The sequence below is a fragment of the Dromiciops gliroides genome, chromosome 3 (assembly GCF_019393635.1).
Source record: "Dromiciops gliroides isolate mDroGli1 chromosome 3, mDroGli1.pri, whole genome shotgun sequence".
In the NCBI taxonomy this organism is placed as follows: domain Eukaryota; kingdom Metazoa; phylum Chordata; class Mammalia; order Microbiotheria; family Microbiotheriidae; genus Dromiciops; species Dromiciops gliroides.
Window position 1 is genome coordinate 600707765 of NC_057863.1, and position 14407 is coordinate 600722171.

The 14407-nt window shown below is 44.9% G+C and overlaps 2 protein-coding genes across 6 annotated transcripts in view; one reads left to right on the plus strand and one right to left on the minus strand.

Annotated features, from left to right (window-relative positions):
* Positions 1 to 1471, minus strand: part of ZCCHC17 (zinc finger CCHC-type containing 17) — a 49508-nt gene extending 48037 nt beyond the window's left edge. For 4 of the 5 annotated variants that reach the window (XM_043999199.1, XM_043999197.1, XM_043999201.1 and 1 more), the window contains exon 1: positions 1347 to 1471. The gene's annotated coding sequence lies outside the window, so the exon portion shown is untranslated. The remainder of the gene's footprint in view (positions 1 to 1346) is intronic. The other variant, XM_043999198.1, reaches the window with a different exon arrangement.
* Positions 1472 to 1788: 317 nt separating this feature from the next.
* SNRNP40 (small nuclear ribonucleoprotein U5 subunit 40) overlaps positions 1789 to 14407 on the plus strand; it is a 46594-nt gene continuing 33975 nt past the window's right edge. Inside the window, exons 1-3 of the mRNA XM_043991139.1 lie at positions 1789 to 2010; positions 8349 to 8478; positions 11799 to 11892. Coding sequence (XP_043847074.1) covers positions 1858 to 2010; positions 8349 to 8478; positions 11799 to 11892 — 377 coding nt within the window. The 5' untranslated portion in view covers positions 1789 to 1857. The remainder of the gene's footprint in view (positions 2011 to 8348; positions 8479 to 11798; positions 11893 to 14407) is intronic.

A 14407-nucleotide genomic window follows, 5' to 3' on the forward strand; every position in this document is an offset into this window, starting at 1 on the left:
GGAGTGGGGTGGAGGGAGATTGGGCATGAAGGGCTTTGAATACCAAAGAATATGTGTTGCTGAAAGTGACAGGGAGCCAGTGGAGTCCCCAAGCAGGGAATGACTTGGTAGGACCTGTGCTTTGGCACAGCTGGACGGAGGGATGGATTGGAGTGGGCTGAGATCTGAGGCAGGCTGACCCCTCAGCAGCTAGTGCAATAGCCCAGATGTGAAGTGATGAGGGCCTGCACCCGGGTGGTGTCAGAGAGAAGGGGGTGTATTTCAGAGATGTGGCAGAGATGAGATCAGCAGGACAACAGCTTTGATTTGGGGGCTGGGGGGAGGTAGTGAGAAGTTCAGGATGATTCCTAGGCACTAGGAGGATGGGTGTTGTCCTCTACAGTAACATGGACAGTGTGTTAGTGGAGGGAGGTTTAGGGGAAAAGACTAGTTCAGTGAAAAAGTCAGGAAGGCCTGACTTCAATCCTGCCTCAGACACTTATTAGCTGTATGACTCTGGGAAAGTCACTTGACCTCGGTCTATCTCAGTTTCCTCAACTGCAAAATAACAGCACCTCCCTTGCAGGTTGTTAAGATCAAACGAAATAATGCTTGTAAATTGCTTAGCAGAGTGCCTGGCGCTTAACACGTGCTTCTTTTCTTCCTTTGCAATTTTATATATTTTATTTTGTGCATTTAAAAAGCTGATTCTGAGGAGTCCACGGGCTTCACGGACTAACTGTCAAAGGGGTGCAGGGCAGGGTTCGGAAGTCTGAGAGGCAAGTCTCAGACGATTTTTTTTTTTGGGCAGGGCAGTGAGGGTTAAGTGACTTGCCCAAGGTCACATAGCTAGTAAGTGTCAAGTGTCTGAGGCCGGACTTGAACTCAGATCCTTCTGAATCCAGGGCCGGTGCTTTACCCACTGCGCCACCTAGCTGCCCTCAAACGATTATTTTAAGAGGTGACACCTGTGTTTTGGGAATGTCACTTTTGCATTTTGGTGGAGGATGGACTGGAGAGAGGGGAGGGTCTGAGGGCAGGGAGACCAACTGAGGAGTCATTGCAACACAGGAGAGCGAGATCTGAACCCAGGACTCTTGGCTGCAGGTCCACAGAGAATGGAAGCTCATCACTGACAAGAACTCGAATTCTCAGAGCGCGACACACAGCAGCGCTTAATAAATGGTTGTTGACTGACTGATTGATCCCTTGGCCAACGGAGAGGGTCACAAGTCTCCCAGGGCTGGGAAGAAGGCAAGTCAGCCCGGGCCGGGGAGGTAAACACAGTCCAGGGCTCGGGATCCCCGCCCGCGCCACCCTCCCACAGCCCCGGGAAGTCCCCCAGACAGTCCTCCACACTCACTCACCCACTCAGAAGCCCGCTGGGTACAGGATCTAAGAGGACGCAGCCATGAAGCGCTCGGAGAACAGCCAATCCCACGCCGCCGTTCCCCACAACCAATCCGTTAGCCACCGCCCATCAGGCACCGCGCGCCCAGGAAGACCTCCATCCGGACGCAACGACCAATCGCAGACTGATTATCGCGGTGACAGCCGGACTTTTTACCCAATAAGAAGAAGCAAGGAAAAGTTAACAAAAGTAGTCTTCACAGGAAGTTTATTGGTGCCCCGCCCCCACAAAAAACAACCAATTACAATCCGATATTTTCTGTGGAAGGCCGGCGCCTCTGTCCAATAAGAAGAGGTGAGAAGGAATTAATTACTCTCCCCTTGCTCTGGAGCACACGCAGGAAATTGATTGGTCCAGCCTCGGACGGAAGTTCCCGGGTGGGAGGGGACAACCTTAGCCAATGGGAGCCAGGCGGTGGACCCCGGCGCGGCCTGTGGACTGAGCGGCGCGGCAGGCTTGAGGCAGCCATGATCGAGCAACACAAGCGGAAGGGTCCGGAGCTGCCGCTCGTTCCCCTCAAACGGCCCCGGCATGAACTGTTGTTGGGAGCAGCGGGACCGGGGGCCGGGGCCGGGCCTGCCGCGGGGCAGCAGCCGCCGCCGGGAGCCCTGCTACAAGCGGTAAGTGACCTAGCGAGCGGCCCCCCTGCCGGCCCCGTCCCATTGAGTCCTGTCAGGTCTCGTCTTCTCTTCCTCCCTCCCCCCCCCCCGACCCCCTGCTCCGCCCCTTCTTTTTCTCCCCTTCCTCTCCTCTTCATTTTCCTCCTGATCCCCCTCCATTCCTTCCTCTTCCTCTGTCAGAACTAGAAGGAACCTCAGACCTTCAGAGCCCAGCCCCCTCAACCTTAAAGAGAGGGAAACTGAGGCTGTCAGAGCTGAAAGTGACCTTAGACCTTTTCCAAGCCTGCACCCTCACTTTACATATAGTGAACCTGAGGTCCAAAGAGGTCGTAGACGCCTAGGTGCTGACAAGTGACCATCAGGGAGACACACATTTACCCCGAGGGAGATCTCACTCCTCCAGTGGTGCCCATTCTCAAACGCTTAGTTCTCCAAGATTGGATATATTGTTCTCTTGAGACGAAATCTGTACATCTTTCCAATCGATTCTAGTTGGGGGTGGGGAGGAACAAGCAGAAAAATCTTTTCTGTGTAATAGCCCATTCAGTATTTGAAAGCATCCGTTGGCACTTCCTCACTTGCTGCTGGAGAAAATCACAGAATCCTGCTCACCTCAATTGGCCTTCAGTGCTGCAAGACGATCCTTTTACACCTCTCTAATTGACTCACTATCCTATCTCCATGGTGGCTCTTCCAAACCTTTTCATCCCTCCCTTCCTTTCCCCACTTCTCTCAGCTAAGAACGTAGCTTCATATTTTGCAGGAAAAAAAATGAGAGTGTTCCCTGTGAGCTCTCTTTTCCCCATCTCATTTCATATCACTCATATGTCGTCTGCCCGGTATCACATGGTGAAGTGGCCTTTTTCCTTGCCAAAGCTAACCCCTTCCACCTGCACCTGTGATTCCATTCTATCCTGTCTTCTCCCAGTGATCTCTCATTCTGTCATCCCCCCTCACTTATCTCTCACCTGTCTTCAACCTCTTCCTTTCTATTGGCTGTTTCCTTGCTGCCTGCAAACATGCTCTCCCATCTTCAAAGAACCTTCACTTGATCCATTTATCTCTTATAGCTATTTTTCCTCTATCTTTTCTCCTTTTTGTGGCTAAACTCTTTGAAAAGGCTGCTTATATATAATAGGTTTCTCCACTTCTTTCCTCTCACTTTCTTAACTCTCTAGTCTGTTTTCAGAGCTCATCATTCAAGTGAGACCTCTTCAAAGTTACTAATGATCTTTCAGCTGACAAATCCAATGGCTTTTTTTCAGTCCTCATCCTTCTTGACCTCTCTTCAGGCTTTGACACTGTTGATTGCCTTCTTCTCCTTCGTGCTCTTTTCTCTCTTGGTTTTTGGAACAGCACTCTCTCCTACTTGTCCTTTACCTCCATTCCGACTTATCCTCCTACCTTCTGACTGCTCCTTTCTTGTCTCCTTTCCTGGATTCTCTTTCCGGTCTTGGGAGTGTACCCAAGGATTTTATCTTGGGCCTTCTTCACTTCTCCCTCTTCACTTGGTGATCTCATTAGCTTTCGTGGATTTATTTATCATCTCTTTGCTAACAATTCTCAAATCTGCCTTGTCTGTCCGAACCTCTGCTGAGCTCTAGTCTTGCATCTCCAACTGTCCGGTCTCTTATAACATCTCTCACATATACCCCTTTCTCTCCTCTGATATTACTAACATACAGGTCTTATCATCTCAAGGCTAGACTATTGCAATAATCCACTGGTTGATCTTGCTATCTCTCCAGACTCCAGTCCATCCTCAGCTCAGCTGTCTGAGTGATCTTCCTGAAGTGCAGGTCTGACCATAACACCCCCATTCAGTCAACCTATCATCTCCAGGATGAAATAAAATCCGGTTTCGAATTCAAAGCCTTTCATAACTTCCACTCCTCCCTCCCAGGGCCCTCCATCCCCTTTTTAGTTTTCTTATGTTTTATACAGCCCTCCAGTGACACTGGCCTCCTGACCCTTCCTCAAACAAGACCCTCTGTCTCCTGACTTTGGGCACTTTTACCGCCTGTCCCCGCCATGCCTGAAATGCTCTCCCACCTAATCTCTACTTCTTGGGCTGTAAGTCTTAGCTAAAATCCTACCTTCTACAGGAGGCCTTTCTCAATCTCCCATAATTCTAGGTTTTCCCTCTCTTGATTACTTCCTATTTATCCTTTACATAGCTTGTTTTTACATGGTTCTTTGCATGTGGTCTTCCGCAGTAGACTGGGATTTCCTTAAGAGTAGGGATTATCTTTTATCTTTGGATCCTCTTCTATTAGCACAGTGTCTAGCACCTAGTAGGCACTTGATAAGATCTTATGATCCTAAGTTTTAGCAGTTAAAAGGACCTTAGACACTATCTGGTCCAAGCCTCTAATTTTTCAAGGGACAAGCTAAGGCCCAGAGTGTGGAATTAATTGACTTCTTTGAGATAATATGAAGTATGAAGGAGTCTTTGGTCTTGGCTTCATTATGACAAAAGGAGACAAGAACTGTCCTGGATGCCTGATGTTTGCACAGCCCTTTTAACTTAGGAGCAGATGATTTAAAACCAGGAGGGACCTGAGCTATGGCCCAGGCCACCTCCTCAGTTTACAGATTAGGTCATTCCTAAGTAGCAGAGATGCAGTTTGGACCCATGTCTCCTAATTCCAGTTCCAGGGGTCTTTCCCCTTAATAAACCAGCCCAGGTGAGCTCCCTGCTTATTAATATTCTATTTCTTTACACCTCAGATAAGCTTATTTACACTCCATTGTATTTGTCACGTAATGTTCTATATCCCAGTGTTCTATATTGTTATTTTGTCACTCTAGTAGATTGTGAGATCTTGAGAGTAAGTGAGGGATGTCCAGTGAGAGGCTGGCTTCAAGTTGTGGCCTGTTACTAGCTATATGGCCTCGGGCAAATCACTTCAGCTCTGAGCCTCAGTTTCCTTGTCTATCAAATGAGGATAATAATGTCATTTCCCTACTTCATAGAGTTACTGTGGGGAAAGAGCTTTGCAACCAAGTGCTATATAAATGTGAGTTGCCTTTTATCTAAACTTTTTAATTTCAGCTATAATAAAACATAGTCACAAGATAGATACTTAATGCTTATCGATTGATTTCTTGGTAGTGGAATATATGAGACTATTTTCAATCAGTAATGTTACGATTGTATCACAGATACCTGTTATTAATTTATTTATTTTTTGGTGGGGCAATGAGGGTTAAGTGACTTGCCCAGGGTCACACAGGTAGTAAGTGTCTGAGGCCGGATTTGAACTCAGGTCTTCCTGAATCTGGGGCTAGTGCTTTATCCACTGCGCCACCTAGCTGCCCCTCATAGGTACCCTTTTAATACTTCAAGAATATGGCTTCATCTCTATGGGCAATAATAAAGCTCACTTTTGTGCAGTGCCATAAGATTATGAATAAAGAGTAAACTGACACTCAGAGAAGTTAAGCGGCATGGCCCATAGAGTTAGTAAGTGGCAGAAGTGGAGGGTTGAACTTCCATCTTCCTGGCTACAAGTCTAGTATTCTCTCCATTGGACCATGCTTCTTTTCTAGTGGGAATATAATCCCCTCCGTGCCTTCGCCATCTTTTTTTGCTGCTTCATCAATATGCTCTCCCTTAAATTTTGGTGTTCCCAGAGCTCAGTCTTTGACCTTCTTCTTGCTAGACTATCATTCTTTTAGTGATCTTATCCACCAACATCGATTCAATTATCATTTCCATGCAGGTGACTTTCACATCTGTATACTTAACCCTAATCTCTCATTGAGTCCTCAGCAGGTGTCTGCCAGATGCCTTAATGTCCTATTAGTATCTCAAATTCAGTGTTCCCCAAATTAAATTGTCTATTAAATACACCCCCTCCTCACAATTTCCCATTTTTTGATTCCTCCTAATCATCTAGGTTAATAATCTTGGAGTGATCCTTGACTTCTCCTTTTCCCTTATATCATTCAGTTGCTGAGTCCTATCACAGCTAAGTCTTCCACAATATCTTTCTTTTTCTTTCTTTTTTTAGTGAGGCAATTGGGGTTAAGTGACTTGCCCAGGGTCACACAGCTAGTAAGTGTCAAGTGTCTGAGGCTGGATTTGAACTCAGGTCCTCCTGACTCCAGGGCCAGTGCTTTATCCACTGTGCCACCTAGCCGCCCCCCACAATATCTTTCACATCTGTGCATTCTCTTTTTTGTAGTCAGCATCCTCTTTCAGGTCTTTGTCACTTTGGTGTTATATAGGCTATTATAACAGCCTTCTAACTTGCTTCTGTGCTTTTCCCATCCCAACCCATTCTCCATACAGCTGCTCAAATCCTCCTAAGGTATATTTCTGACCATGTCACTCCCTTGCACAAAACTCCTCAGTGGCTCCCTATTGCCTCATGAATAAAATTCAAACACAATCCTCCACAATATGATTCCCATTGCCCTTAATGAAAAAAAAAAGTTTTAACGATACCTTTTAAAAAACAACTGTCTCTTCCTAATAATCTACCCTCCCTCCCATAGTACTCTCATTTAATAAAAAAAAAAAATAATTTCAGAAAATAGATTGGCATATCACCTATGTCTTCCCTTTAAAGTGTAGCATTCTACATGTCTTCTCCATTGCTTCTCTGTAGGGAGCTCACCAGCCTGTCCTGTCATAGTTTACCTTATTAACTAACTAAAGGTAGTGTGGTATGATGAAAAGTGTGCTGGACTAAAGCCAGCTGAGATGGGAGGGGAAATCCCAGTCCTACTCTCTTGTGAGCTCTGGGGCTATGGGCAAGTCACTGAACCTCTCTCTGGCCCTCAGTTTTCTCACCTAAAAAAAAAAATGGGGATAATAGCTCTAGTACTTTCTTTTTTGTTTTGTTTTGTTTTTTGGGTGAGGCAATTGGGGTTAAGTGACTTGCCTGGGGTCACACAGCTAGTAAGTATCAAGTGTCTGAGGCCAGATTTGAACTCAGGTCCTCCTGAATCCAGGGCTGGTGCTCTACCCACTGCACCACCTAGCTGCCCCTTCTAGTACTTTCTTTACAAGGATATTGTGCGGGTCAGGTGAGATGATATAGGTGAGGTATGATCTATAAATATAAGTGACTATTGTTATTCTGCCACTTTGAGTATGTTGTATTCCAGCATGCTCCCTGTTCTGCCTCCTGCTTCTGTCAACCCTTCATTCCTAGGGTGTACACCTTCCTTGTTTCTCTCTTTCATAATCTATATTTTCCTTCATCTTGAATGTATCTGCCATGAAGTCTTCCCCAGGATCCCATCACCCCCAGCTGTTAATGCTCCCCACCCCCCATTTTATATTGAATTAACTTATCTGTGCACTTGTTGTATGTCCCTATCTCCAGGAAAATGTAAGTCCCAGGTTTCATTTTTGTCTGTATATCCCTAGCCCCTAGCATACACCTCACCCATGATAGAAACTCAATAAATAACATGATGAATTGAATTAGCAAGCAGTTGAATAAGTTACTGTAGCCAAACTTTTCAAAACAATTTGACATTTTATATCATTTTATTGGCACAGCAACTCTATGGGGTCGCCAGGACTGATGTTACTCTGCATTTAACAGATTATTTAAATTGAGTTAGTGGTAGAGTCTGTTCTGTCTCTCTTTCTCTCTCTCTCCCCCCCTCTCTCGCTCTCCTCCCTCTCTCCCTCTCTGTTTAGCATTTAAAGCCCTTCATAACCTACCCCCCTTTTTGTCTCCCCAGTCTCACACTTTACTCTGTGGTGAGTAAAGAGTGACTCAGCCCAGGGGCACCGGCCCTGGAGTCAGGAGTACCTGAGTTTAAATATGGCCTCAGACACTTAACACTTACTAGCTGTGTGACCCTGGGCAAGTCACTTAACCCCAATTGTGCACTTAAAAAAAAAAAAAAGACTCAGCCCAGACCCCACCTTCTGCAAGAGACCTTTGCATCCCCTCTACCCTCCCACTGCTACTATCTTCACTCCCTTTGGTCCTGTATGTAGAAAGTAATTTGCATGGCATTTCACCCATTAGGCCAGAAACTCCTTGATTTTTTGCCTTTCTTTGTGTTCTTCACATTTACTAAGTTCTTACTGATTGACTCACTGTTTTCCAGGAGACAAGACTGGAAATAAAGTAAGAAAGATGATAGTTTTGATACTCAGAGTTAGTTGTGATTTAGCTCTCTGTTAATTTGGAGAAAAAGCATTTGGTTTTTATCTATTTGATCTCTAAAAAGAAAAAAAAAGTGCTTTTTTTGTATCCTTTTTTCTTGATCTGTCCCTTCTTCCCCTTCTCCCTAAAAACAAACACTTGTTTTCTCCTTAAATCCATGCATATGGCAGCCAACTTGTCTTTCTCTTGTGTGTTTAGGGTCCTCCAAGGTGTTCCTCCCTTCAGGCTCCTATCATGCTGCTGTCGGGACATGAAGGGGAAGTGTACTGTAGCAAGTTCCATCCCAATGGATCCACCTTAGCATCTGCAGGATTTGACCGGCTCATCTGTAAGACATTGTGTATCTTCTTTAATACTTCACCCTTAAGCAGCTAATGTCTTGAAAATACCTTGAAGATTCCAAGAATATGTGGGGGGGGGGGGAGGGAGAGGGAGAGAGGGAGGGGGAGAAAGGAGAAGGGGGCAGGAGGGAGGAGGGGTGGATTGCTGATCTTTGAAGCTGGAGGAAGAAAGACTAGGGTATTACTTTACAGGCCCCCAAAATCTAACCCAGACTGGCTGCCAACTCCATCTTTATCCAAGGGTGCAGTTATGAAAGCACATGCTGGTAACCATTCTCTCTATGGCCTGCCTCTTTAGGAGACATACAAGCTGTCGAATTTCAACCCTAACCTAAATATATTCCAAGTAATTTCTCACAGAAATGACTCGATATGTGAGAAGGTGAGATTACTGAGGAGCAATGGTATGAATTTCAGCTGCTATGGAAGAGAAGAGTGAAGGGGAAATGGAATGGCTACTGGGATGTTAGAGGCGCTGTGCTTAGATTCAGCTCTTATTAAGGAATTATTGATTTACTGTCTCTAATACCCACTGAGCCAAAGCCTTCCCTCCAGGCCAAGCAGAACGTGGTTTGTTCCTTTTTCACGTGTTACCTGAGGCACTTCTCTAAACTTGGTATCTCCGGTTCTTTAACCTGACCTTTTTGAGATGGGCTCTTCTGAATGTATTCTAGAGCTTAACCCATATGTGTGGTACCCAAACTGAGCCTCTCACGTGTGCTCTGACCAGAGCAGGGTATTATGACCTTATCTCCTTATTATGGGTACAGTGCCTCTTTGGGCATCCTAGGGCAACATAAGCTTTTTTGGACTGACATGTCATACTCGGGACTTGGCTTGAGCCTGGCAGTGCACTGAGATCTCCAGATCTTTTTCATAAGATACCTGGTTAAGCTGGAAAGGAAGTGTACTAGAATTTTATTTCCAGCTTATCTTTTATTAAGAGGAGTGAGAGAAAACAATATGTAATCAAAAGAAAGGTGCCTTCTGCCATTCTCTCCTCTTTCACCCATGTCTCACATGATCAGGTAGCTTTATTTCTTTTTTTTTTTTTTTTGTGAGGCAGTTGGGGTCAAGTGACTTGCCCAGGGTCACACAGCTAGTAAGTGTCAAGTGTCTGAGGCCGGATTTGAACTCAGGTACTCCTGACTCCAGGGCCAGTGCTCTATCCACTGCGCCATCTAGCTGCCCGGTAGCTTTATTTCTTACGAAGGCTAACCCCTCTACTCTCTCAAAGGATCTCATTCCATCCTGTCTCCTCCAGCAGATTGTCCCCTCTGTCATCTCCATTTTTTCACTTCTTTTCAATCTCTCCCTGTCTACTGGCTCATTCCCTACTATCCACAAACATGCCCTTGTCTCCCTCCCACAAAACCCTCACTTGACCCTTCCATCCCTGTTAACTATCACCCAATATCTCTTCTTCCCTTTGTAGCAGAGCTCCTTGAAAAGGCCTTCTAAAAGAAGTGCTTCCATTTTCTCTCCTCTTACTCTCTTAACCCCTTACAGTCCGGCTCCTGACCTTATCATTCCACCAAAACTGTTCTCTCCAAAGTGATCTTAGTTGTCAAATCTGATGGCCTTGATTCTCTCTTCTTCCCAGGTTTTTTCTACTCTGCCCTGCTTTTCCTACCTAACTCCCCCCTTCTGCTCTGCCTTCTTTGCTGGATCCTCTTCTGGATTATGCCCTTGAGCCATAGGTGTCCCATGGGGTTCCTGGGCAGGTCCCTCTTCTCTTCACCTTCTATACTACTTCACATGGTGATCCCATCAGCTCTCATGGATTTAATTATGCTGATGATTGTCATATCTGCTTATCCTGCCCCAACCTCTCTGCTGGCTCATAGTCTTGTATCTCCAACTGCCTTTCATCTCAAACTGGATGGCCAGTTGACATCTTAAACTCACTATGCCCCAAACAGAATTCATCAGCTTTCCATCTAAAGTCCCCCCTGCCCCCTTCCCTGTTACTGTAAAAGGCAAGTCCCGTCGTGACAACTTTCCCCACCCCAATCCTCAGTAAATGCCATTGGCTTCTTATTGCCTTCAGGAGCAAACACAAAAAGCCCTCTTTAACTTTCAGAGCCCTTCCCAACCTAGCCTTCTACCTTTCCAGTCTTCTTACACCCTGCTTCCCCACAAGCATTCTTTGGTCTAGTGACACTGGCCTCCTGGCTGTTCCAGGAACAAGACACTCCCTATCTCTCAGCTCCAGGCATTTTCTCTGGCTGTTCCCCATGCCTGGAACCCCGCCTCCTTCACTCTGACTACTGACCTTTCTGGCTTAATTTTGAGTCCCAGCTAAAATTCCACTTTCTACAGGAAGCCTTCCCTGGTGTTTTCCTCCTGTTAATTATCTTCTGTTTATCCTGTATATAGCCTGCTTTGTATGTATTTGTTGGCCCGATGTATATTGGAAGCCCCTTGAGGGTGTAACGATTGGAATGACACCACCTGCTGGAGACTTACTGTAGAAGAGTTCCGCCCATGAAGCGAAGGTCTTTGAGGGCAAGACCAGGAGTCTTTTCTTTGGCGTCAGGAAGTGACGCGGGCTAGTGGGAGGAGGAAGGAAGAGACTGGCGCTCAGTCTCGCTCTCTTTCCTTTGGACGCTGGCGGAGAAGGGAGCTAGAAATGTGCTCTCCCTTTAATAGATAGGAATCTAGGTCTTTCTCTCTCTCTTTACCAAATTCTTATTCTCCTTAATAAATGCTTAAAAGCCTAACTCTTGCTAAAGCTTATAATTTATTGGCAACCACTCATTAGATATTTTAGACAGACTAGCTAGAATTTTAGCCCTTAACAAGGGTAATGACTGTCTTTTGCCTATTTTGTATTCTCCATGCTTATCGCAGTGCTTGGCACACAGTAGGCCCTTAAAAATGCTGACTGGTTGACTGAGCAGTTTGTGTGCCTCCTTCCCTTCTGCATCTCAGTTACTTGGGAGGAGTGTGTGACTAGAACTAATCAAGCTATTCTTTTCCTTCAGATGCAGTGCTGTATATATGCTTAAAACCTCAAAGGCAACTTATATTTTGGAAAAGAAGAGCTATAAAATTGCTGAATGATGCACTGTTTTCTTTTTTAAAAATGTAATTTTGCTTTGAAGGGAGTTTTTGTGGATAAAGAATATCTTGTGTAGTGAGGAGAGAAGTTAGATGTGATGATGAGTGGAGAGGACAAACACAGAAGAAGCAGGGAAATGGAGAGAGGAATTATCTGGGTGATGTTAATGAAGGCATCCATAACCACTTTATGGGGGGTGGCGGCTGCTTTTTGGTTTGCAAACACCCTCTGTTTACTTCACAGTGTTGTGGAATGTGTATGGTGATTGTGATAACTATGCCACCCTGAAAGGACACAGTGGGGCAGTCATGGAGCTGCATTATAACACAGATGGGAGGTGAGTAGCCGTGTTATAAGAATGATTGCTTATCTCATGGCTTCTTGTTAGCTCATCACGAGCCTCTAATATACAGAGACCCTACTGTCCAAAGCCATTGCTTTCTTGTTTATCACCATGTTGTCTTTGAGATCAAAATAAGTTACAACATGAAATGACCCTCTGTGGAACACAGCTTTAATGATGTCACCCCAGTTACCCAATCAGGGAGCTGCAATATGAGAACATGTATACCTGTTTTTAACCTTCTAGATCCTTTTTAAGCTTCAGGGTAGGCTGGGTCACTTACTTAGCCTCTCTGCCGTTATTTTTCCTACTGATACTTAAATCTCATAAAAGTTCTTCTCCTGTGCCCTGTCTCAATGTGCAGGGTATTCTGGGGCCTTGAGGGATGTGCTAGTGGAGTATAAACTCTTTCAGGTTCTCTCCAGCTGGAAAGGTCTCAGCATGAAACTGACTCTAGGCCATCTGCCTGGGCTCTAGGGATCAGCCTAATTAATGTAGATGCTCCTCCGTAGACTATTGGCCACATGTTGATAGATTTATTCTTTTTTGGCTGATAGGTGTCCGTGAAACAAAAATTTAAAATGGACTTGTACTATGCAGCCCCCTTCCATATCTGATTGGCAGAAGGCAGTTGAGAGGACATTAAGAATCATATCTGTAAAGAATTGATTGTTATTTGAGGTTTTTATGACCCCATCTTTTGGCTAGAATTTTTTAAAAAAACCTCGGTGTGCACACTGGCCTCTGGGGCTCCGCAAACGACATGGTGCTCCACCCACTGGTTGTAGCTGTCGCCATGGCACTGGCACCTCACGTCATTACCACTCGACAACGACGCCTACATGGGCCTGGCAAAATTATAATGATTGGAAGCCTAGTGAGGGCAGTCATGTGACTGTCAGAGCAGCCAGCCAATTGGCTAAGGGCTGTGTGTGGTCAGCCTGGGGTCTGCTGGGAAGAAGGGAGTTTTTTTTTTTTTTTGCCATTCTAGCGTGAAGCTGGAAGGCGACAGGACGCTGCTGTGTGTTCTCAGCTGATTCCTGGGCAGTGGTGTTGTTTAGGTTGTATAATTTCCCTTTCTCCATTTTTTTTTAAGTTCATTCTTGTTAAATAAATCCTGCTCTGTTTTGAGGGAGGCTGCCGGTCTCCTTCCTTGCCCCAATATTGTGGCGAGCCGCCTAGCTAACACTCCCTAATTAAAAATTGGTCCCTACACATCCTTTTTAGGCTCTTTATAAACTTTAACTTTGCTTTCTCTGCCCACTGATCCCCAAGTTGACACAACATAATTAGCTGACCTAAATCCATATTGACACTCTCATTATAAATGAAACTAGAAGACATAAAGAAGGTGCAGCCAAGTGGGACCACCATGGCTTACAGATTCTCTTGCATAATATGCTAAAGATTGATCAGAACTGGTGTCTTTGTATTCCCAAGGCTGAGAAGAAACATCACTTCATAGGACACCAGTTATTTCATTTGGCTTACTGTGAACTTAAGCAGACAGACCAGAAGATAATTGCATCTTATTTTACTCCAACCTCATTTGCAAAGGATGTAATAATATGGAAGAGCTTGTCTTGTTCTTAATTTAATTTCTCTTTAAGTTGTAGGCACAGAGGTAGATGGTATAAACTTTGTTGGAAAGATGGCTTCGGATCAAAGAATTCGAGTAGCTAGAGTCTTAGTCTAAAAGTAGACATTGTCTGCTTTATTTGAGAACAAGTAAAGTGCTGAATATGGCAAGTGCTGAATAATATTGTTAAATAAAATGGATTGTATTTTAGTAGACAGGAAACAACTGGCTATAAACTTCATTATTTACTGTTATTGGTGTCCACTTAGATCATCAACTGATTGGAGGAATGGTTAAAATAAATATCACATAAGAAGAAATCAAATCAAGAGAAGACATTGTTACAGTTACAGTGGCTCCAACCCACCCTGTGTAAACAAACAGCCCCTTTTGAAAAGTGAGAATGAAAGAAAATCAAGACTGTGCCTCTGCCTCTTGCTCCTTTTAGAGAAGTTTAACTGATAATAAAAAGTTGCTTCAAGGGAAAGGCATAAAGAACCTAGAAACCATCTTAGCTGCCAGCAAACTTTACAGCCAAAGGCGACTAAGACCAAAGGCTTTTTGTAAGAGATTGTGAAAAAGAATCACAGAATACTATGAACCGTGTCACATCACAAAACCTTGGAGAGGGTTTCAGCTATCAGATCTTCCCAAGAGCATTTGTAGAGAAAACTGGAAAAGAGGGACACACACTGGAATTTATTTACCATGGTTTTTCCAAGTCTCCCTTTCCCTCTCCCTCTCGTGCTCTCTCGCTCTCACAATTTTTCGCTTTCCAACATGGCGGAGTGGACACATTTAGACTCCTGACACCTCATTCAGTGCCTGTAGTTAATTCACTGTATGAAGAGGTAGCGAAAGCATTTGAGAAGATGACATTGTGGAGTGTCAGGACCAGAGAAAGGCACAGCCCCGTGTGCTGCAGGCACT